Consider the following 24,751-nt stretch of genomic DNA (forward strand, 5'->3'; position numbering starts at 1 on the left):
ACAAGGCACAGTGGACATAAAACCGCGGTGCTTGCCCTGACGCGGTGGGTGCAGAGTGCCAGCTGGGGCCCCGCGTTGGATTCCACTTAGATTTTGGAGGGTTTGACTGCATGGTACCATTAGTCTCTGGGAACACACACTTACACACCACTGACTGAAAGCCTGGTCTCCTCCATCCCTTCACTTCTCACCCAAGCTCCTGCATGTCTAATATTTAGACATGTTCAGCTTTGTGGACTCAAGGACTGTTCTGCTACTTGTAGCATCCCAAGTTGTTTTACTATCCGTGGTCAGATGTCAAGAAGAGGACGACCGTAAGTTGCACAGTTTTCTTGATCTTTGTCTTTTTACTTGCAAAAAAATTTGGATTGTTACTGTGATGACATTACCAACTTTTTGTTGCCATCCCAATCTTCTCTACTTGATGTTTTAGAAGAATGTTGGAGAATAAATCAGATGAAGAATATGAAGAGCACAACTCTGTCAGGCTGGGATACAGTGTTTTTTTGCTGTGGCCAGTTACATTTATAATGTAGTAGTTGTTAACTGTTTCTGATGATGTGTGTGCATATTGTCAGGCAGTCCGGTGGTCTTTCCAAGTAAGCCATTTATTTTTGTAGGAGAGGTGAGGCTATCAAGGCACATCTGTGTGGGATGGAGGACCAGGTGAACAAGTGTCCATTTGTTCTCACCTGGGTCCTACCGTTCAGCCTTTCCTGTTGTTTGCTCTAATTGCTGAGCCAGTTCTCAGCAGCAATTCTGCTTTATAGAGTATCTTGATGCCTTAAATGCCTTTGGATACTTTGAAACACTCGTCTGTTAAGTTAACATTGTTCAAGATTTTCCAGAAAAATTAGTCTTGAGCAATTTATAGGCAAGTTAAAAGTGAGTCTAATTGTTTTTTGGTTTTTTTAAAGACATGTGTAATTAACCTCACACGCAGGGTTTGGCTGGAGCAGAGTCTGGGTTTTCATGATGTGAAGTGACAGGGTCACACAGTGCTTGACCTCAGACTAGCAGGCTCAAAGGGTAGCAGGAAGGGAGCGGCAGTTCTGAACTCAGGAGGGCACAGGACAGGGTGCACAGCAGGGAGTCAACAGTTGAGGGACATATAGTTGTATTTATAGCAAGATGGACTTTGGCCTTTTTTCTTTGTATTTCCTGCCTCTTAAAGTCTCTTTCTTCTGGCTTTAATTGGCTGTTGGCATTGTGTTAATCCAAAAGTTAAGCTAAAAAAAGAAACAGTGGTGGAGTAGAAAGAAAAGTTTTCAGTTTCAAGTAGCCAAACCCCATTTCTAATCATGAATTAAGCTTGTCTTGTAACATGTATGTGCAAAGTATCACTTTCACAAATATGCTTAAAAAACAAACAGCAGCAGTTAGTAGAGCCAGCCAAACAAATCACCCATTCTTAATTCCCCAATGTGTTTGCACTGGTGCTTAACACAGCTATGGGATCCAGATGGAGAAATTTAGAAGGACCCCCTGTTTACTTAAGGCAGCAGCTTGTCAATTGGGCACAGTATCCCTGTAAGAGAGGCTCATTCATACAAGCAGCAGAGCAGGCCTGCGGTGTTTTCCTGTCTGCTTCATAAGTTATATTTAAAACTTGTGAGTTGTACTTGTGCTCCACAGCTACTGATTTGTACAAAACTCTCTGTGTATTTATGGGTCAAACAAGCACCTGTTCATGAGCATCAAAGGAACAAGCACTCTTACTCCATATTCATTAAAATTCATTAAGAATTGTATGTTTTATTCATGTATTTTTTTTGAATGTGAGCAACAACTTTTGTATACTTTGCAATACTTTATAAAGTGTTCAGAGCTTTCATTTGTTAGAGGATAACTTTTATCTTTCTCCCTCTTTCTTCTACATACCTCCCCTTCACTCACTACTCACCACTCCTCCTCGATCTCACCCCCATTTTACTCCTCCTACTTCCTCGCCTTGCCCCCCTGACCCCCTTACATCCTCTTATTCCCACTTCTCTCTCTTAAACCATTTTTTAATAACATCTGCTATACTAACCCACAAACCAATACCTTTCCTTATCTAACTTTCTCTTGAACCAACCTGTCTGTCCTCTCATTGCTTTTATTCCTCCTCTGTCCACCTGCCGTGCACCCCCTGCTGGTCACCACAGAGGAGGCAGGTGGCTGCATCCAGGACGGCCAGCAGTATAATGATAAGGATGTTTGGAAGCCAGAGCCGTGTCGTATCTGTGTGTGTGACAGCGGAGCGGTTCTGTGTGATGAGATAATCTGCGAGGAGATCAAAGAGTGTGCCAACCCTATCATCCCATCTGGAGAGTGCTGTCCCATCTGCCCTGCTGATGCCAGTGCCCCCATTGGTTGTAATTTATTTATTCACATACCCATAAATAAATTACTATTTTATCTTGCATTTATCTCAACACTTCTGAATGGGGAACTTCCACAGGATGCAAATATTTTCCCTAATCAGAGCTGCAGTAGTCACTAATTATACTGTAGTGTCTGGGTGTGATAATCATTTAGTTTTGTGATTATCTACTCAATCAGCACCTGATGTTCCCTATTCCAAAGTGGCCCTCTACATGCTTGGTTCCGATGGTGACCAGATAAGCTACATTATCAGGATTATCTCGCTCCCAATGGAAGTGTTTTCCATGTGGGATTGGATGAATCCTTAAATGTGTTGTCTGGTTTTCATCTTAACCAGTTTGAGATGCTTCTGCTCATTTTAACTCATGACTGAGATGAAGCCTACACTCATACTGAGCTTCAACACATTAATTTATTTGACACATTTGGAGGTTTTGTACACAATTAAGGTGTCTTCAACCTTAACTTTAACATTGGAAAGACCAAAGTTGTTCCAACCCTTTATGTATAAGGCCTCTTCTAGATAGAAGGTGCCAGAGGTTTAAGGCCTTTTAAAATTGCAGTTACCTGGCCAAATTGATATTAAGCTGCTGAAAAGAGAATATGTAGAGATGTGTTTTTATATTTCATCGAAATCATAACACAACAAAAAGGTTTGCTGACATTGCAGTTTCTGCACAGTAAGTCCATCAGAAACAATAAGTTTAAGATCACTTGAAACAAATTTGATATAAACAGTTTTTCATAATACTGTAAGATAAACAACTTACTGGTACTGGATGCCATGCTTAATTCAGTAAGCCAAGCGTGGTCTGTTTGTCCATTGGATACCAGCTTTTACTAAGGCTGTTACAAGTTGCTTATTTAATACTTAACTGCTTTCACATTTTGCCTTAATGATTGTATCTAAACACTTAATTCTCATCTCCTAGTCCATGCTTGCTTCTGCTTCATCTCTCTCATCATTAATATAATCTGGATGGGTTCTTTGCCTTCGGGTTTGGTGAATGGTATTTGATCACTTTAGCATCATCAGATGCAGGTCTCCTTTCCTAAGAATCACACTAGAATTAAAATCAATCAAGTGTCTAAAATGTTTACCATTTTTAATGTTGTTCTTTCTTTCCCTTCATCCATCCATCTGCAACATCAGAGACAATTGGTGCTAAGGTGAGGCAGTGGGTCGTGGGAAAATACTGATATCCATGCATACAACAAAAAACAATTTGCAAAAGTAACTTTTGTCAGGGCAGTGTTTCAGGCAGCTGATGTTGCTTCTTTCTTTTATCAATCAGGGCCAGAAAGGCGAACCAGGAGAGATTGCAGATGTAAGTATGAATCCTGTGCAATAGTTAATGTGTGTAATGCTTGAAATACACTGCTATACATTAACTGCCTTGTCCAAGAACTCATTATTGGCCTGGATGTTAACTACAAGTTGCCCAATCCAACCTCATAGCCTCTATTGGTTTTATTTGGACTTATTACAGATTTTCATTTTGCTTCTTCTTCCTTTAAATATCTAAAACTGGTGCTCATATTAATCACCAATGCAGTTAACTACAGTATTTCTCCAGATCTTATTTATTAAAATGATTGATAGTTTTTTATATTTGTATCTTGACTTAGAGTTATCCACAAACCCTGAAAAATTGTCCATTGTTTCTTTGTTTATCAGTTATCCCACTTTCCCTTCGATTTTAAACATTTCCCTTGAAGAAATGTGGGATCATTAGAGATTATCCACAACGTCTAACAATGCCTCATTGGACTTTCTATTAAATGAGGAAAAACCCTGCATTCCTCGGACATAATGAACCCAATCAAATCCTCTTAGCTCCTCTCAGCAACTTTCCTGCAAGTGCACGTCAGGTGAACAAAGTCAGCCAAACCAGAGGTTAAGAAGAGGTGATGTTTTTAGCAAAACTTGTCCTGTCAAATGAAATCCTCATCAGATTTTGTTTTAAGCTTGACATCCGCCTCCTACAAAGTTGGAATGTTCTTCTCTACATTTAGCTGTTCAGAAACTGGCACCACTGGACACAGTATGAAAGATTGGTCCTCTAATAATGAGTCATTCGTGATAAAGTTTTATTTTTCACCATTGTGCAGGTTGTAGGACCAAGAGGACCATCAGGCCCTATGGTAAATATCACATGTTTTATTAATTTATCCAGATTACTAAAAACACAACAAAGAAAGTTTACTATTTTCATTCTACACGTATTTGAGCATTTTATGATGATGTTTGTTAGAGCACAATCACATGACTCTTGCTCTGAATATGTGTTTTAGGCATACTGTGAATGTTGCTGAGACAAATGTCTTTGTTTCTACAGGGCCCCCCAGGTGAGCAGGGACCACGTGGAGAAGCTGGCGCTAAGGGTGATAAGGTAAGAGACAATACACTGCGTCCATAAATAAAATCCACTCAATACATCATCCAGAAGAAATTGCCTCACATTAATGTGTATGGTTACAATGAGCCATTAAATATTGGGTCAAGCAACAGCCGGACTGATCATTGCAGTGGTAGAGTGTGTGTAATTAAGCATGGGAACATCCAAATTGTAAAAAGCATTGATAAAACAAACAACAAACCATTGTAACAGGTTATTATTAGGGAAGACAGTTCCATGTACCTGTGTGGGTTGTAAGAATCATATGATGGGGAAAGACAAGAGAAGAAACATATTTTATAACTTATAGGATAGAATTAATGCTGAAGTCTTGCTAGTTAACACAAACCAGTGCGCATCAGATGGTTGAAGTCATTCAGATGGTGGTTTTATCCTGCCAGGATCTTAGCTTCTTCTTCTTCTCACAGTTATCATTTCTTACCTGAAATCTTCTTGAATCTGTCCGGTGACTTAGAGCAAATGTCCCTTCCTTTTTTTCCCTAGGGAAATCCTGGACCTCGAGGAAGAGATGGTGAGCCTGGCACCCCTGGAAACCCCGGACCTGCTGGCCCACCTGGACCACCTGGACCACCAGGGCTTGGAGGGGTGAGTCTAAAGGGAACTTACACATGGCATTAGTAACAATTTACCAAACCTACCTTTCCTCCCTCAGATTTAAGTCCAAACACTATAATGTTACCTTCATATCGCACAACACAGTGGTTGAAAATGTTTGGATAAACAAGAAGACTGGGGTATTATATATATGATTGAATGATATATCGTTGACATAAATCACAATCATTATCAGTGTTTTTCCATCACTAAATCCTTTGTTTGCTCTATTTGCAAAGTAAAGCATGGAACTGATGAATGCATGTCTGTGCTCTGAAACTGACTCAACCCATACATGGAAACAGCTTAAAATTAGTCCAAAAAAATATTTTATTTATCAAAGAGGAAAGAGGGAGATTTAAATACACAAAAAAAGAGAACAGCTGAACAAGCAGTTCAGCATACTGCAGTTTTACTGACACTCATGCTGTCATAGAAAAGTTCAGGGTGATAATGGTGCTTTTCTTTAGCAGGGATCAAGCGAAAGTAAATGTTCTCTGTGTGTTTTCTTTTATAGTAACTGAGCTACCATTGAAGTCGGTAATTCAGACCATGTTGTTGACTTGCGGCTGTGTAAATGTCCCACTTGGTTCAGGCAGCTCAGGCTGGATAAACTACACAAACTGACTCTGATTCTCTGTCTGTTTACAGAACTTTGCTGCTCAGATGGCTGGAGGTTTTGATGAGAAGGCTGGAGGTGCTCAGATGGGTGTGATGCAAGGACCAATGGTAAGTTCTGTGTACAGTGGGTTCAGCAGAGTGTGTGTGTTTGTTTTTGGTGTGGAGAGAGTTCATCTGTCACAGTGACAAACCCTCTTTTCTGACATTTAGCTTACTTTCAGAGTTGCTGCTGTTAAAAATAAACCCCACACGTTCATGGAGATCTTTGCAATGCTGCCACCTTGTGGCTCAATAGTTTCACTGTGATGCAGAGATTTCAGCTGACTAAACATTAATGGTTGTCATTGAATTAGAGCAGAATTTTACACTCATTAAAACAAGTGTGTTTGAGTGTGAACCACATTAGAATATGCACGCAAAAATCATATTCAAAAAATATACCACACATTAAAAATCCTTAGAATTTTTTTCTTCAAGTTTTCATAGGAGAGGTATTGTGGGGTCTAGCTACTTTAAACCTAAAGATATGTTTTCTGAAATTCTTTGAGCCCAAAAAGCAGCTTGGTTTTCCTTGTATATCACTGTTATAGCACAGGATGTTAAGTTCCTTATGCAAGCTACCTATTTTGTTGCACTGTGAGGTAAAAAATGGATGGCAGGTAAATTAATTTCTCTATATGTCCTGTGTTTCTCTTGCAGGGTCCTATGGGTCCTCGTGGTCCTCCTGGACCTACTGGAGCTCCTGTAAGTACAATATTTGCAGCACTAAATCACTGTGTGATTGGTCATTACAGTTGATCAGCTAATGGGGAAATATACAGAAATACTAATACTGTTCTTTGTCATTTGCACCTATAGGGGCCACAGGGTTTCCAAGGTTCCCCTGGAGAGGCTGGAGAGCCTGGTCCAGCTGTAAGTATTAACATAAGAATCCCAGAATGCATCTGTGTATCTATCAGACAGACTGTACTCCTCAGATTTGTTGTTATGTTTGGGGTTTACCAACAGCATCTGTTGATGAATAGAAACATAGTAATATCAAAGTTTATTTTAGCTTAAAATGATTCTAGAGATTGTAGAGTTCATTGCTGTTTAACATCAAGCACTGAGTGGAAATCACCAAAATTTGAGCTGTAGGGAATTATTTAGTTCAACATATGGAAACTATGAGAGCAGTGTTTACATTTTGCATCACATAAATATTTCTAATTGTCTTTATGTGGATCAGGTAGATAACTGTCACTAATGATTTATCTTTCTTTGTTTTATAACAGGGATCAATGGGACCTCGTGGACCACCCGGACCTTCTGGAAAACCAGGAAGTGATGTAAGAGTCAAGGCTTGAGCTACATGTGTTAGATACATCATTTAGGATCCACCAAACAGTAATTTCTCACGCAAAATCTCACTGAAACCCACAGCTAATTAAAACATAAGCATAATGTATAAAATCTGCTGTTTAACACAACAGCACCACATTTTACTTTAACAGCATAAAATATAGTATTTCTCAGTAAAAAAGCTCTAATGTTCCAAAGGAACCATGTTTACTTATTTTCTTACTTTCATTTCACTATATCACACCAATCTTTTAAAATGAGATGAATAAGTCATAAATACATACAATATAAACTACATGTACCACCAGGGGGCACTGTCTATCTCTTCACTACACTGCTGAAAGTAAAAAGTTCACAGAATACTGGCTGCATGTATACAGTAACTTTCCACCACAGTGAAGTGCATTGCAGTTATAAATAATCCTTCCACTTCCTGCATGTTCCCAGGGTGAGGCTGGCAAACCTGGAAAACCTGGTGAGCGTGGACCTGCTGGGCCTCAGGTGAGCAAATAATTGATCACCTCATACTTTCAGCTGCTGTCAACTCACATTTTAAAGTCAAGAAAGGTAAATAGAGGTTAATGAAATAGTCCTCATCAATATCTTTTGTATTTTTATTTCAGGGAGCTCGTGGATTCCCTGGAACTCCTGGACTTCCTGGAATCAAGGGACACAGAGTAAGTGCTTAACAAAAGAAACAGGATAACTAAGTGCTCAATATGATGTGAGAGACAGAGCTCATAGCTGCTCATTGTTTACACCTGAGGACTGATTGATGAGTGTGAGTCCTGATGAGGCCTGTCACCTTTCTCTGTAGGGTCATCCTGGTCTGGATGGAGCAAAGGGAGAGACTGGTGCCGCAGGAGCCAAGGTAAGAGCATCACATGTTTAAAAAAAATCCATATTCAGTTATTGTTTCCATTGTTTCCCTGGTTCCTCTTCTAATTTTCTCTGTTTCTCTTATCAGGGTGAGTCTGGTGCTGCAGGAGAGAACGGTGCCCCTGGACCCATGGTGAGTCTCCAATGCTTTATCTGGTCTTCCTGTTCAGATTATTCTGGGTTTTAATAATAATAGTAATTATAATAATAAAACAGGAACAGAACTGTTATGCTGTTCAGTTTCGGTTCCACATCATTCTACTTTAGTTTTTAAAGTTTTGTGATGTAAAAATGAAGATAAGATAAATAACAGCTTTGTAAATTTAAGCTATATGTCTTATAATGATCAAGAAAAACTGAATAAGTTTGTTTTCTGTTACAGGGTCCACGTGGTTTGCCTGGCGAGAGGGGACGTCCTGGAGCTGCTGGAGCTGCAGTGAGTAACAGTTTTATATCTGCTTCAATCCAATATAATAATATAAGATAATTATTGAATGGTCTCTTCATGGTGACTAGTGTACCTGACTATCCTGTCTTTTCACTCTTTAGGGTGCCCGTGGAAATGATGGCTTGCCCGGTCCTGCTGGTCCACCTGTACGTATCATAGTTACAATTTTGCATCCAATTCATTTTTAATTTAAAATGTTTTTTGATGACACAGCAACAAAGTGATTTTTTCATCAGACATGAGCCGTAACATTAATATTTTTGTTCTGTCTACAGGGGCCTGTTGGTCCTGCTGGAGCTCCCGGTTTCCCAGGATCCCCAGGAGCCAAGGTTTGTACAGATCACAGTATCCTGAGCCAGTTCTCTTCTGTTGCAGACATTATGTATGAAAATACAGCAGTAAAAGCCTGGTGAAGGTCATTTCAACCATTTGTGGTAAACAGCATTTTCAAATTCTGCCTTTCCACTTAGTGAATTCTTCCTCTAGTGCTTTCAGAAAGTTTATTCAGTCAGGCTCCATGGATTTAAATCATGTCATATTCAGATTACTAAATAAAAATGTATAATTTAGATCAAATCATTTGCAACTCAGACAGATCAATTTCCTATCATACATATGGGAACATGCAAAACACACTTCCCTTCCCTATATGGAGGTACAAACGTTGAATTTACAGGTTAACGAAAGTTAGAATAAATCAGTTTTTCCGAGTGATACTGATACATCTATTGTGTCCTGTCAGGGAGAAGCTGGTCCTACTGGAGCCCGTGGAGCTGAAGGCCAACAGGGACCCCGCGGAGAGGCTGGTACCCCAGGATCTCCTGGACCCGCCGGAGCATCGGTTTGTTTGTCATCACTCATCCTGATCATCCAGCAATTGATTTACTCATATAACAACACCATCCATCTTTACACTGTGCTTAGTATTTAGCAGTTGTTGACACAATGTGATGCATTGCTTTTTATTCACTGTCTTCATAGGGTAACCCCGGTACTGATGGTATTCCTGGAGCTAAAGGATCTGCTGTAAGTCCACTATCCTTATTCATGATTTTAGAGGCCTCTGTTACCTTCTCTTGTTTTACAAATCGAAATATTACTGTTTTACTTAAATTTCTCATATTTTACCATTTCTTTCTTCTTTGAAGGGTGCACCTGGTATTGCTGGTGCTCCTGGATTCCCCGGACCCCGTGGCCCCCCAGGACCACAGGGAGCAACAGGACCTCTTGGGCCCAAGGGACAGTCTGTAAGTCACCTGGGAAAAATCTGAAACTTTGTGAAACTTTGTGAAACTTTGTGAAACTTTGTGAAACTTTGTGAAACTGCGATACTTGTTCATGTTATGATTATTTATTGTTGTGGTCATCTTCTTTCTTGCCATGTGTAGGGAGACCCTGGTCTTCCTGGATTCAAAGGTGAAGCTGGACCCAAAGGAGAGCTTGTGAGTTGAACAGTTCATTTCATTGATTATTGGCTGATATAAGAAACATGCCATAGCAACTACAAAAACATATTTTAGAATTAGACTAGATAAATGATTTACTGACACATCTTGATTATTCCAGGGCCCTGCTGGTCCTCAAGGTCCCCCTGGCCCTGCTGGTGAGGAAGGAAAGAGAGGCGCTAGAGGAGAGCCTGGAGCTGCTGGACCACTCGGACCTCCAGGAGAGAGAGTAAGTTATCAGAATATACAATTACATTTTTAAAAAGTGACATTATGAATTAGTTGTGGCTGCTTTATGCAGAAACTAATCAAACGTGTGTGATTCTTTTCAGGGAGCTCCTGGTAACCGTGGTTTCCCAGGTCAGGATGGTCTTGCTGGTGCTAAGGTGGGTCCTGCGTAAAATGACATTTCTTTAACAGTCATAACTGATTTCAGCTCACTGACACCATTATCATTGTGGCTTGATCTGTGCTCCAATGACTGCAGCACAAGAAAGATGCTGTTATGTTCATGAAAGTAGCTGCCGTATTTCTACCAGCTTCTTGGTAACTCACATTTAAAATTGGCCTCTTTCGTCCTATCTTCTTCAGGGTGCCCCTGGCGACCGTGGTGTTCCTGGTGCTGCTGGGCCTAAAGGTGCTACTGGAGACCCTGGACGCACAGGAGAGTCTGGCCTTCCCGGAGCCAGAGTGAGTCTTCTTCCCTCATTACCACCCCAGAATCAGTCAGACAGTGTTACTCATTCATAGTCTTCTTAGTCTCAAGGCAGAGGGATGTTTAACATGATTAATCCTTCTTGAATGATACTGACAATCTCTAAAATTGTATTTGCCTTTCATAGGGTCTTACTGGTCGTCCCGGAGATGCTGGTCCTCAAGGCAAAGTTGGACCCTCTGTGAGTACAATGTTAATCCTCATGTATGTCTTCATATCATGCTTATGAAGACTTGCAGTTCTGAAATAATAAAGGGTTTTAAAAAACTAAAAGCAAAGACTGCAGAGCATCTAGGAGTCTTAGACGTGTACCAAATAAAGTGCAAGGTCCCCAGTTTGTATCCCCCCACAGGCCTTTGTTGTATGTCACCATCTCTCTCTCTCTCTCTCTCTTTCTCTCTACATTTTCTGTCTGCCTCTCTACTTTTTACTGTCAATTAATGACAAGAATTCCCAACAATGATCTTTAAAAAATGTAAAGTACTCTTTTAGGACTGTAATGATTCACAACAGTTTGCTTTGATAAAATATGCTGGCATCACAATTTGATTTTCATTGACACAAAATACACATAAAAGTGTTTTAGAAAGTGATTTACAAATTTACTAGCATGATTAGAGACTTAGAAATGAAAAGAATGAGCAGCTGTTCCATTCAGAGCGGCTTATCAGCAACATTTTTCAGCAAAATTACACATGCTTAAAGAAAAACCGGAAATATCAGCTGAGGTCAATGAACACAACACTCGATTTAGCACATTCTCAAACAAAAGCCTTGTATTGACTGAGGCTTAAGTATATTTTGTACTGTTATTCACAATTTACTAGTAGAGTTGTCCACTATTTCATTGTAGCTTTGAGTCAGAACAGTTAGCATGCTCTCCGACCAGCCACAGAGCTTCACGCACAACCTACAAACCACTATTTAGACTTGAGAAGACCTTTTTTTGTGCATGCTACTATGATAATCCTGATAAATGTAAGCATGACATTATGATGAGCAATCACAACTTTAAACTCCCAGGTTAATCTATATTATCTGTGTATTTCAGTGCTGATTTTTAATTTTTGTGCCTTCAACAGGGTGCCTCTGGTGAGGATGGTCGCCCCGGCCCACCTGGTCCTCAGGGAGCCCGTGGACAGCCTGGAGTGATGGGATTCCCTGGACCAAAGGGAGCCAATGTAAGTTTGTCAGGATACAGTAGATTGGGAGCACTAGGGGTGTCTTCACTATTACACATAACATGAAAACCTTATAATCTAAAAGACAAATCAGTAATACAGCATTTAAGTAGCCAAATAACACTACTGTCATAAACCTTGCAGCACTCAAAGGTGAAGAGACTTTCTACAGATAATTGAATGTGATTTCTCCTCAACAGGGTGAACCTGGAAAGCCAGGAGAGAAGGGTCTTGTGGGTCGTACTGGTCTGAGAGTGAGTACATTTTCTCCTTAAATACTTTATCTTCCTTTAAACCTCACAAATGTATACCTCATCTTCTGTCATCAGATTACTTTTCATAATGTAAGTACTCCTCTCTGAACAGGGTCTGTCTGGAAAAGATGGTGAGACTGGTCCTGCTGGACCTACTGGCCCTGCTGTGAGTATTTCAGTTATGGTTTTAGAGCTTCAACTTCTACTCTAGAAAGCACATCTATTTTCCTATTATTTGAAATTAACCATCATCATTACATGAAATGAGATCTGTCTTACATTCAGTTTTCACTTGACTTTACCCTTGATTGATCACCTGTGTTTGGGTCTAATCAGGGACCTGCTGGAGAGAGAGGAGAGCAAGGACAGCCTGGACCTTCTGGCTTCCAGGTGAGTTTATTTTCTCATCATACCCCAGATTCAGCAGTCTGACAAACAAAATAATGAATACAATGTCTAAAGTGAGAGGAAAATACTTACAGATCTGGTCATAACAGAGTATGTGAAGGAAAATCAACACAGTCATTTCTTTAGCAAAACAGCCAACTTTGACCTAGTCTATATTTACAGATTTAATATAACTAATGTGTTTGTCCTTGTTGGACAGGGTCTGCCTGGACCATCTGGTTCCCCAGGAGAGGCTGGAAAACCTGGAGATCAGGTAAACGTTTACATATTTTCATACAAATGGATTGCTTAGGATTTGTTGGATCTGTTGCTCTATCTTTGTTGATTAACCTCTAGACACAAACTGTTAATATCCTAGAGCCTGTACAGTGCCACCTACAGTACATGCCAAATGATGGTATTTCTGAGTAGCCAAACTTTTCTGGTAAAATAACGATATGGTACACATGGCTGAGATGTGAAGGGAGAACGCTATAAGGTTAGATATACAGTAAATGGAGTGAAAGACAAGATAAAACAGCCTCTGGTTCAAGATGTTAAAGGTAACTGCTGCTTATTCAATCAAGCATCAGTCTAACTTAACTCTCATTCTCTAATTGCTGTTGTAAGCAACAAGAAGCCCCTTAAATATCCCAATACTCTAACTGGCTGTTAAACACGCATCAATCTTGGCATTGTTTCAACATTTTTCACATTACATTTTCAGTAAAATCACTTATTAACCCTGCAACCTGCATTGGGAATCAAATTTTCTTCCAGTAGTTCAATGTCACAGCTTAGATTAAGTTATGATCCTATCTTTAGTCTTTATTTTCATTTTATTTAGTTTATTTTAGTTATGGTGTATTAATTGTATATTTTTTATTGATTGCTATTGCTAAGGATATTAATGAAATCGTTGCTGAAACATTGCAGTTTCCCTTTGGAATTAATAAAGTACTTTATAAATCTATATATCTAAAAAAAAAACATATTTGAAAGGTTAAACATCTTGAGTTAAGATGTCTTACTTCCTTCCTGCCCAGCAATTTCAACTCACTCCATAACTAAACTACTCTGCTGTCACGGACAGGAAAGCAAACTAATAGCTGAAGATGCAATTTATTTTGTGTATATAATAATGACCTCTCCACGGCGCGGCACTGTAGAAGGCTCATTCCTTACTGCAGAGCAGTTTTTGACACCATACAAATGACTTTCATTACACTGCAACATTCTGGATAGAGGTTATATTTTGTTGTAAAATTAATTGTCTTGGCTGTTCATACTAAGAATAACAATAAAAACTTAATAAAAGTTTTGAGATATTTGTTTGAATGTGTAATTATTCCAAAAACTGTAATAAAACTGTGTTTTTTCTCCTTGTGCAGGGTGTTCCTGGAGAGGGCGGAGCTCCTGGTGCTGTTGGACCAAGAGTGAGTTTCCTTGTTCTCATCTTCATTCCCAATGATTTCAAAGCAAATAGTACTATACACACAGCCAGTTATGACATTTATATACTGCTGTCATATACAGTTCATACATAGTAATTTCCATTTTTTTGTTTTATACATTTTCATACACCATGAATTTATCATCCCAACAAAGCACTTTCTCATCCTCACATTACACAACTGAGCACTTGCTACCATTTCCTGTTTCGCCCACTGATCCAGTGTCTTTTTGTCTCCTAACAGGGTGAACGTGGTTTCCCTGGTGAGAGGGGTGGTGCTGGAGCTCAGGGTCTTCAGGGACCTCGTGGACTTCCTGGAACACCCGGAAGTGATGGACCCAAGGTCAGTGGATGACTCTGAAACAGATTATTATTTAACTGCCTTTACTACAGGCCAGTGATTATCCTTCATACCTGGCTATACAACAGTACCTCCTCCACAAGTGTTAAAGTATTTACCATGTCCCATGTGCAGCTCGAAAAAACTCAAATTTAGTCCAGAAGAACGTATCATCTCCAATCAAGGCTTTTCTAAGCTGTCTCATCTCCAATATGAAACTAACCTCTCAGGACTTTTAGTTAGGCTCACGTATTGCAATTAAAATCGTCAAGGTAGACTTGTTTATTAATTAGTTTTGAAAAACTATTATTCAAAATACACCTTGGTGTGACTTCAGAATGATTTATTTGTTTACTCAATCATGAAAAGCACAAACAGGATTATTATCAATATATTCTTAAAGAATGGACAAAAAGAAATATTGAAGATCCTTCTGGTCTTTTTATTCCTTGATGGTCATGCTGAACATGAACCTGCACTCTGCTTAAGTTTAAGGCTTTTTACAACATTTATAAAATACAGTATGTACAAAACGACTCCTTTGATATTGTCAAACTGTATTGATATTGTAAAAAGAGAACCAGCATGTCCGTCCTCAGATTCAATATGTTCTTTGGAAACTAGCAGACATGACAAATTTGGACTAACAAGTGATCTCCTAATCCTAATTCAGGGAGCTATTGGACCAGCTGGTGCTGCTGGATCCCAGGGACCCCCCGGCCTGCAGGGTATGCCCGGAGAGAGAGGAGCTGGTGGCATCCCAGGACCCAAAGGAGACAGAGTGAGTAACAGATTCTTTTAGAAGTTGTTACAATAGACTTTTATTTTATTAAATTAGTGAAAGTGAATCATTCAATGTCTAGTATAGTACATGTAAACAGGGTAAATAGAAATTTCATGTGTGAACATGCAGCTTTCCTCTTTGTCCAACAGGGTGACGGCGGATCAAAGGGGCCTGAGGGAGCTCCTGGAAAGGACGGTTCTAGAGTGAGTTCAAAATAAATTCTTGGTTTCTTTTTTTAAATTACAGATTGATGCTTTTTTGACAGCCATCAAACAAAAAACATTCAAACACCCCTAAATGCTCTTCTTACTCATCCACATTCTGTTCTTTCTCAGGGTTTGACTGGACCCATCGGTCCTCCTGGCCCATCTGGACCCAACGGTGCCAAGGTAAGAATAACAGTGTTAACGTTGAATTGTTAAAAGACGATTATCAACTAAGTTTGATTACAATAAACTGTTGGTCATTTTGGTTACATTGGCTGACTGTTTCTCTTCTATTCAGGGTGAGACTGGACCCTCTGGACCTTCTGGTGCTCCCGGTACTCGTGGTGCTCCTGTAAGTACAGCATCTCTGTCATATTTTGTGTCATATGCACAGTACACACCAAGGTTGATCAGCTGGTGTGTGTCGGGGACTAAGCTAGGGCTTGAAAAAATTATGCTGTTGCTCACAGATTAATAGCATGACAGTAACATAACAGAGGGGATCAAACAGCCACAAGGAAGACAACAAGCTGAGTTTGTACAGCGTAGAGACATTTTCCAGTGATTATAAAACTCAAATGGACTAAGATTGAGACTCTCTAAATATTTTGATTCATAATTTTGAAACACAAAGAGATGTTTCAGTTTTAGCCTCAAAAAACACACATGGTGAGAGGTAAAGTTAAAGGGTTTTATGAGAGATGGGTGCCTTTTTACCTTTCATGACAGACCTGACTATGTAAATGTATGATCAGACCAGAATTGGTTATTTTGCTGTCACTCCAAGATTGTTTGCAACTTGCATTACAGCTGGAGTAACATAGTTGTGAATATGGAGGCAGGAAAGGATGACAACTGCCATTTTTTGCCCCATTTTCCCCTTTGTAATTACTTATCTATATTTAATGTTATGTTATTTAATGCTGGAGCAGGCAGGGAGCTTTTTTGTAAATGCAGGGAAGATTTGGAGAAGATCTATTTTAAATCAAGGAATAACTGATGATACAAACAGCATCAATATCTGAACCCAAGCTTGCACTGACCGACCGTCTCTTCTGTGCTCTTGCAGGGTGACCGTGGTGAGGCTGGTCCTCCTGGGCCTGCTGGCTTTGCTGGACCTCCTGTAAGTAAACTCAAAGCTACAAGATATATTTTGTTTGAATGCAATAACTGAACAAAAATCTATTTTTACTCCCCTTTATTGACATTCTGCTATTGTTACTGTTCTGTTTAAAATATTCAGGGTGCAGATGGTCAGCCTGGTGCCAAGGGAGAGCTTGGTGAGGGTGGACAGAAGGGAGAAGCTGGGGCTCCTGGACCTCAGGGACCATCCGGTGCTCCTGGACCTGTGGTGGGTACTTGACCTCTGCCCCAAATAAAGCCCTGAAGCCAGATGTATATATCTTAGGTCACATTTCTAGATCAGATTAAACTGGCAGTGGAAACACCTTATAAAATGAGGCACAAGATTCTTTAAAGTCACTCTATTGTAATATGAAGATGATTAATTATTTGTTGTTCCTCTTTTTCAGGGACCCACTGGTGTAACTGGACCTAAAGGAGCACGTGGTGCTCAGGGAGCTCCTGTAAGTAACTCCTATCACATGAACAAACCATTTCACAACACTTCACTTAACTAAAGTGCAACAAAATCAGTATCACTCAAAACATTTCACATAAGCACGATAAGGAGTGAAGAGCTCAAACGATTAGTCGTTTAATCGATTAGTCGTTTAATCGATTAGTCGATTGACAGAAAATGAATCTGCAACTATTTCGATAATCAATTAATCAAACATCAAGTCACTTTTCAAACAAATGTACCAAACTAAGTTCCAGCCTCTATATTGTGAGGATTTGTGGTTTCTCTTTTTCTTAAATGATAGTAAATAAATATTTTTTGGGTTCTGGACTGTAGATCAGACAAAATAATTATTCTGAAGACATCAACTTGGGCTGTAGGAAATTGTAACATTATTTTTCTCTATTTTCTGACATTTTATTGACCATATGTTTAATCAGTTAATCAAGATAGTAATCCACAGATCAATCAATGATGGAAACAACCTTTAGTTGCAGCCCTAATCGAGTGTATAAAAATTTGCTGACATGTAGCCTACAGAGTGCACACACATGCACGTTTGCACACAACATACAGAATATCAGGGGTAAATAATATGGATATAAAATATACCATAAATCAATTTATTAGGCAAATCAAGTGGGTAGACATAGACCAATTTATATGAAAAAGGATTCTATTTTGATCTAATTAGAAATTTGATAGCGCTAGCTTCACTAACTTAAACAGAAGTACTAAGGGTAGCAGGGATTCCTCTGCTACCAACAGAAATCTTATTTACTTATTTACTTATCTGTGGATAAGCAGATATTGTAATCAAGCAAGAGATTAAATATATATATGTATGACCTGATTCAGGTCAAGTGAAGTTTATTTGTATGACTCAATGTCACACACAGTACTGTACAATATCACATTGGGCTTTACAAACCCACATCAGCAAGTACTTCATCTCAGGCTCTCAAATACGAAAAGGAAAAAGTTAAAGACTGACCCCCGCTCCTCAGCCAACTGGGGAAACAACCTAATAATGTCAGATAAATATATAGGAGGATAACTTTAAAATCACCTGTAGCTTACATAGACAGCATATAAATGGATAATACCTTTATCTTTAAAGTTCAAAGCGATTCTTGAAAATTTTACAGGAGCTTGATTCTGTGCATTCAGAAAAACATACAGCAGTGGTTGCCAAATAGTGGCCCTAGGGCCAAATCCGGCCCCCCAGTAACCATAATATCACCCCAGAGCAAAATTTTCCTCTTTTATTGTTTGCATCAAAACTTTGACACGACTTTAAAATGAAGCTACTTGTATCATTTAATGATAATCAGTGATATGTGTGTTAAACACAAAATGGTGGCTGTCTAACAGCATGTATGCTACAGTATATGAGTAGTTTTTTTTGCCAGATGAGTATTAATGTAAGCTGCTGTAACTCTGTTGGGAATAGGAAAAATAAAATCTGCCTTCATAGTCAACAGGTTGGGTATGTTTATGTTTACTGAAGTCTCTCTCTCATTGACAGGGTGCCACAGGTTTCCCTGGTGCTGCTGGCAGAGTTGGATCTCCTGGCCCTAATGTGAGTATTTCATCAACAACAAATTCCCAGAAGAGAAATAAGTTTGCAGAGTCAATTTGAAATGATTCATGTTTGTGTTTTTCTTACCTGCTGAAATTCTCTGTCTTTCCATCACAGGGTAACCCTGGCGCTCCTGGCCCTGCTGGTCCTGGCGGTAAAGATGGACCAAAGGGTGCACGTGGTGATGCTGGACCCCCAGGAAGACAGGGAGACGCTGGGCTTCGTGGACCTGCTGGTGCACCAGGAGAGAAGGGAGAGCCTGGAGAGGATGGACCACCTGTGAGTCTCTCTTGTGGTTTGATTTCCTCCTCATATCAGACTTCTTCCTGATATGAGGAGGTCTTTGAACTCAGGTACAGCCAGATAAGAACACTTCATGACTCAGTCTTCTCTTTCCTGTAGGGTGCTGATGGGCCTTCAGGTCCTCAGGGTCTGGCTGGATCTCGTGGTATTGTTGGTTTGCCTGGTCAGCGTGGAGAGAGAGGCTTCCCTGGTCTCCCTGGACCTTCTGTAAGTAACCTCTTGCATGTTTTCTGTTTAGCTGTGTTCCTGTGAAAATTTGATAAGGGCCAGATTGTTATGATTTCTAAAATCTGATTCTTGTACTCTTGTTAGTTATCCTTGAATTTTTGCTATTATCTTCATGATTGATTTCATTGCTTAGTAATGTGACACAAAATATTGATCCACTGAAAGTCAGATTATTCCGAGCCTTCAATTTCTAAGGAGCTACTGACATTTATTAAGTTGATTATGCAAATATTTCCTTTGTGTTTAGGGAGAGCCTGGCAAACAGGGATCATCTGGTTCTGCTGGCGACCGCGGACCTCCTGGACCTGTGGGACCCCCTGGACTTACTGGACCTGCCGGAGAGACTGGAAGAGAGGTCAGAAGTAAACAATAGCAACAACAAAAACTTCTCGTTAACAAAATTTTTCTGGTTGTAGATACAATGATGACTTATAATAGCAGAAAATTAAAGGATGGCCATATTAACAATACAATTAGGAAATAATACTTGACAAATCAAATGTGCTTTTGAATTGTTGCATGTCACATCATTAAAAATATGTTTCTGTATCTCAGGGTACCCCTGGAGCAGATGGACCTCCTGGTAGGGACGGATCTGCTGGAGTCAAGGTGAGAGAAACTAGTCCAACCAATCACAGTTTGACAAAAATCTACTTGATCTGCTGGTTTGTTCTGGTGCTGGTGAGATGACTTGATGACAACCATGCTGTCCTACTTGTTACCCTGACTCATTACCTTGTGTCCTCCTGTAGGGAGAGCGAGGTAACACCGGTCCTGCTGGCGCCCCTGGAGCTCCCGGTGCCCCTGGTGCTCCTGGACCCGTCGGACCACTCGGCAAGCAGGGAGACAGAGGAGAGTCTGTAAGTAACACAACACACTGTTGGGACCATAGAATAAATGTTGGGCACTGATTCTCATTTTTAATGTTAATACGAGGAAACACCCACACCTTTCTTTCTTTCTTTAGGGTGCTCAAGGACCTGCAGGACCTCCTGGATCTGCTGGCGCTAGAGGAATGGCTGTGAGTATCATCTCTAACTGCAACCTCATAATTAAGTTTGTTTTAATCAAATTTGATTAAGGTTCTTTAAAGTGCTACACATATGCAGCCATGGATTTTAATACATGTCAAACCTTTATTCCAGGGACCCCAAGGACCACGTGGAGACAAGGGAGAGGCTGGTGAGGTTGGAGAGAGGGGACAGAAGGGTCACCGTGGATTCACTGGTCTTCAGGGTCTTCCTGGACCTCCTGTAAGTAACATAATCATAATGTAAGTATTATCTCATCTGTCTTTTCTCCCACTAATATGTTCTGCTCTGTCTGTCCAAACAGGGTCCCGCTGGAGATAGTGGATCTTCTGGACCTGCAGGACCAAGCGGTGCTAAGGTGAGAAAGCTGAGCAAAAGCAAAGAGCAGAGTAAAAAAAAAAAACTCTCATTACATTTCCGTCCTATCGCTTTAATACCTGAGATATGTGATGGTAATGAAGGGCACAGGTTAGTCTTTTTGTAATTCTCCAATCACCTGACGAAGATGGGGACAGGAAAGGCCACGTGCTTTAATTACCTACCGCTGTGATAAGATGGGCAGCTGAGGCATTTTGTAATTACTCTCTGCGAGGAGAAGAGGCAGACAGACGGGGGAGACTGATGATTTGTGAAACCACTCCTGCTGAGATCGGAAATGGACTTTAATATCTATTCTAGATTATCACTGTGCATGATAAGGAAAATGAAGGGAAATGTCACCATACAAATAAACTTCATGCATATTAAGACAAAGGGTGTGGAGGTGATTGGGGTAATAGAGGGAAACTGCTGGTGCATTTGAATTACTTTATCAGATTTTTTTTCTTACCCAGACTTCATGGTGGATCTAAAAAATAACTGATGTAGTTTTACACTTTGAACAAGTTCAGGAAATGAAATAAAGTTCCATATTTAAACAACCATGTTAGCATCTGCTGACTTTTACTTAAACACTCACTGCTTCTTTAGGGACCACCTGGACCAAGCGGACCTGCTGGCAAAGATGGATCTAACGGACAGTCTGGCCCCATTGGACCCCCTGGACCTCGTGGACGCTCTGGAGAAAGTGGTCCTCCTGTATGTAACATGCTTAGAAAAATGAGATCTACAATCACTACAAGCCCATGTTATATTTTCATACTGTCTCTCTACACCTGATTGTACAGTCTGATCCATTTCCTGTTTCTGCCCTCCTTCAGGGTCCTCCTGGTAATGCCGGACCCCCCGGTCCTCCTGGACCTCCTGGCCCTGGCATCGATATGTCTGCCTTCGCCGGTCTTGGTCAGACTGAGAAGTCCACTGATCCTCTCAGGTACATGAGGGCTGATGAGGCCTCCAGCTCCCTGAGACAGCACGACGTTGAGGTTGATTCCACACTCAAGTCCCTCAACAACCAGATTGAGAACCTGCGCAGCCCTGACGGCTCCCAGAAGAACCCTGCTCGCACCTGCAGAGACCTGAAACTGTGCCACCCTGAGTGGAAGAGTGGTAAGTAGTGGGGGAGGTGAAGAAGGACAAAAAGAAAGAAAAGGAAGTCTGCTTAGGTCTTGACTTTTGTCCTGTAAGCCTTTTTTTTAACCTCTTAACATCCACCGGATCACCGATGACCTGCTTAAGTCAGTTGTAGGCAGCTTAGCGTCACGCAGTAATGAGTAAAAACAACTGACACAATTTGGCCACTTGGAGACGTTTTAGTGAGGTTCAGGGACACCAGGGACACCACAAACTAAAAACCTCCTAGGTCCAATAAGGTTAGGTCTAGAGGTCTAGAATTTTATACAGGTGTGGTTGACAAGATGTAGAAGGTATGTGGTGATTTGCATAGTTCTGGCATAAAGCATGTCCTAGTTATACAAAAATCTAAGTAAAACCCTAAAGAAAGAATGTTTACAACCAACTTAGTAATCATCAAACTGCTCACAGATAATTTGACTGTCTTTAGTCTTGATGTAGCACCATCACAGCACTGATAATGTCTGTGGAAAGATTGTCCTTCAGTGACATCACCCTGAATTGTCGTGACACCTGAAAACTCACTGAAAACACCTGTTTGGGTGGACAGGTGTTGTTCATATGAACTTTGACTCAGACAATCCTTCTATTCATGTACTTCTAGATCCCAGTGGGACTTTCTCTTTTGGTAAATTTATCTCTTAACAGCAACAGTATGACAGGTGGAGTTCCACAGGGATCAGTTCTCTGGATTCACTGATGTAGTGTACTGAATAAACTTGTGTATAAAAATTTTATATTTACATATCTAACTTTTGCCAAAGTTGCATTTAGTGATTCAGCTTCACTCCTTGTTAACCCACTTCTCTCATCTCTCCAGGTGACTACTGGGTTGATCCCAACATTGGCAGCACAGCTGATGCCATCAAGGTCTTCTGTAACATGGAGACTGGAGAGACCTGCGTCTACCCAAGCATCGCCAAGGTACCAAAGAAGAACTGGTGGACCAGCAAGAGCAAGGACCGCAAGCATGTCTGGTTTGGAGAGACCATGAATGGAGGATTCCATGTAAGTATATTATACAGTACAACACTTTGTAGTAATTTCTTTCAATAAACTGAAGTAAAACTACATCCTCATCATGAGAGCTGCTGATTAACTCCTCAACTTCTTGTCTGGTTGTATAGTTCGACTACTCTCAGGACGGCCCTGCTGCCAGCGCTGCCAGTGTCCAGCTGACCTTCTTGAGGCTTCTGTCCAATGAAGCATCCCAGAACCTCACTTACCACTGCAAGAACAGCATTGCCTACATGGATCAGGCTACAGGCAACCTGAAGAAGGCTTTGCTGATGCAGGGCTCCAATGATGTGGAGATCCGCGCAGAGGGCAACAGCCGCTTCACATACAGCGTGTTGGAGGATGGCTGCAAGGTGAGAGCTGCAGAATAGAGCCAGAAAATATTCTTTATCTTAAGTTTTATACATGTAATTGTCATATGCTAAGACTGTTGTTGACACATTTCTCTACTCTTAACCAACAGAAACATACAGACCGGTGGGGCAAGACTGTCTTTGAGTACAAAACACAGAAAACCTCCCGTCTGCCAATTGTGGACATTGCTCCTATGGATATCGGAGGAGCGGATCAGGAGTTCGGAGTGGATGTAGGCGCAGTCTGCTTCTTGTAAAGTGGAATATCACAATGGCCCCCCAAAATAACAGGAAACAAATAAACTCAACCATGAAACACTACACACACTTCCACAATAAAGACGACTGGAAATTATAAAGAAAATTGATACTTTTTCTCTCACAACGAAGTGCTCTCCAAGTTGTACTCCCTGGATGTTAGCACTGAAGGGCACCGGCAATATCTGTACATCACACCAGCATTCTCTGTCAACCCGCTTCCTGAGATCCAGTCATGTTTCCCATGGCCCACTGTTGACGGGAATGAGTCCGAGCCAGGAGGAAGAGGGACCAAGCGAACAAGTTATGGAGAACAGAAACATGACTTGATGTCACTTATTTATTGTCTAACCTGAATGGGCAGAGTTGAGGTAGGACTGGACGGGTTTACTTTGTAAGTATTACAAGCCCCTTTCCACTACAGAACAGCCGCACAACCTCTGTCCCAGTCCTACTCCACCTCCCTCCCTGTTTCCCTCCTGACACACTAATACGGCATTTTGAATCAGTGTAGACCAAAAAAATATTCTCAGTAAGTAAAATCAAATGCAGGTGCTCCAGGCCTGTCCATCATAAGCAGGAGCAAAACCTTTACTGTGTATTATAAATCCTTGGTTCTATTGTTGTAAAAGTCTGTGTTTATAAGCAACCAGATGGTTTTATATATATTTCCACATTATGTGTGTACATGTGTCTATATGCACACCAACACTTTTTGGAACATGAGGTTACATTTGGGATGTGTGTTTCAATGTCCTGTACCCCTTGACTGCCCATCAGAAGAAGGCGATTTGCCCAGTTCTCATCCAAAATTTGTTTTGAAGAATTTGAGGGAAATTTGTTTTGCTCTTTATTGTAGTCATCCAGATTGTTTAAAGCTACCTCACGCTGAAAAACAAAGTGAAAATGTAGAGTTTTAAATCTGAGCTGACCAAAAAATTAGCTTTCAGGTGGATCTGAATGGCCATCTTTGCTTTGGGTTGCTCTCTCTTCAGAAGGTGCTATGAGTTCTGTAATTCACCAAACGCCCCCCACCCTTAATTCCCACTAGCCTCACACAACACACTCACACTCCACCCTGGAGGAGGGGTGCAGTCGGGTAAGACAGGGGAGACAGGGGCTACTTGGAGGCCTCCTCTGGAGTCCAGACCCCAAAGCTGTACGCGGGACTCAAGAGGACGGTCGCTCTAAAACAACCAGGGTGGGTTGTCTCTGTGTGTGTGAGGGCGTGTACATTTTTTTAATTAATTTTATTATGATCATGATCATTTTTGTTTTTATTTTGTTACACTTCTAATTGATGTAAATTGGAAATAAAAGGAAAACCGAATTAAGAATGAAGTTGATTTTTAATTGAGTTTTGAATAAAAACAGAAATGGCGTGGGGAAGTATTTCTTCTTTCAACAGAACCATTCATGTGTGCTTAAATTTGCTTTTTTTGTTACACTT

At 40.6% G+C, this 24,751-nt stretch overlaps 1 protein-coding gene across 2 annotated transcripts; it reads left to right on the plus strand.

Moving 5' to 3' along the window:
- Positions 1–24,711, plus strand: col2a1a (collagen, type II, alpha 1a). Of its 2 annotated transcripts, XM_067592773.1 has the most exons (54): positions 1–314; positions 2,148–2,354; positions 3,521–3,537; positions 3,663–3,695; positions 4,480–4,512; positions 4,707–4,760; positions 5,271–5,372; positions 6,033–6,110; positions 6,702–6,746; positions 6,861–6,914; positions 7,277–7,330; positions 7,791–7,844; positions 7,967–8,020; positions 8,161–8,214; positions 8,311–8,355; positions 8,605–8,658; positions 8,772–8,816; positions 8,946–8,999; positions 9,413–9,511; positions 9,652–9,696; positions 9,819–9,917; positions 10,059–10,112; positions 10,237–10,344; positions 10,448–10,501; positions 10,707–10,805; positions 10,958–11,011; positions 11,913–12,011; positions 12,212–12,265; positions 12,378–12,431; positions 12,602–12,655; positions 12,873–12,926; positions 14,044–14,088; positions 14,350–14,448; positions 15,119–15,226; positions 15,379–15,432; positions 15,565–15,618; positions 15,734–15,787; positions 16,505–16,558; positions 16,679–16,786; positions 16,968–17,021; positions 18,546–18,599; positions 18,717–18,878; positions 19,002–19,109; positions 19,378–19,485; positions 19,686–19,739; positions 19,883–19,990; positions 20,098–20,151; positions 20,276–20,383; positions 20,466–20,519; positions 21,131–21,238; positions 21,361–21,649; positions 22,494–22,681; positions 22,801–23,043; positions 23,154–24,711. In XM_067592773.1, exons 1-54 carry the CDS (start codon positions 221–223, stop codon positions 23,298–23,300), a joined length of 4,473 nt encoding a protein of 1,490 aa, XP_067448874.1. In that variant the 5' UTR covers positions 1–220; the 3' UTR covers positions 23,301–24,711. The 2 variants fall into 2 exon arrangements, with proteins under 2 accessions (XP_067448874.1, XP_067448875.1); XM_067592774.1 differs by lacking the exon at positions 2,148–2,354.
- Positions 24,712–24,751: the final 40 nt, after the last annotated feature.

This window comes from Thunnus thynnus, chromosome 6, assembly GCF_963924715.1.
Source record: "Thunnus thynnus chromosome 6, fThuThy2.1, whole genome shotgun sequence".
NCBI classification, from domain to species: Eukaryota; Metazoa; Chordata; class Actinopteri; order Scombriformes; family Scombridae; genus Thunnus; species Thunnus thynnus.

Excerpts from the sequence above, each read along its gene's own strand:
- col2a1a (XM_067592773.1), top strand. The coding sequence starts at position 221 with ATGTTCAGCTTTGTGGACTCAAGGACTGTTCTGCTACTTGTAGCATCC. Across the intron at positions 315-2,147 it reads ATGTCAAGAAGAGGACGACC|AGGAGGCAGGTGGCTGCATC; the intron begins GTAAGTTGCACA and ends TGGTCACCACAG. Across the intron at positions 20,520-21,130 it reads CAGGACCAAGCGGTGCTAAG|GGACCACCTGGACCAAGCGG; the intron begins GTGAGAAAGCTG and ends CTGCTTCTTTAG.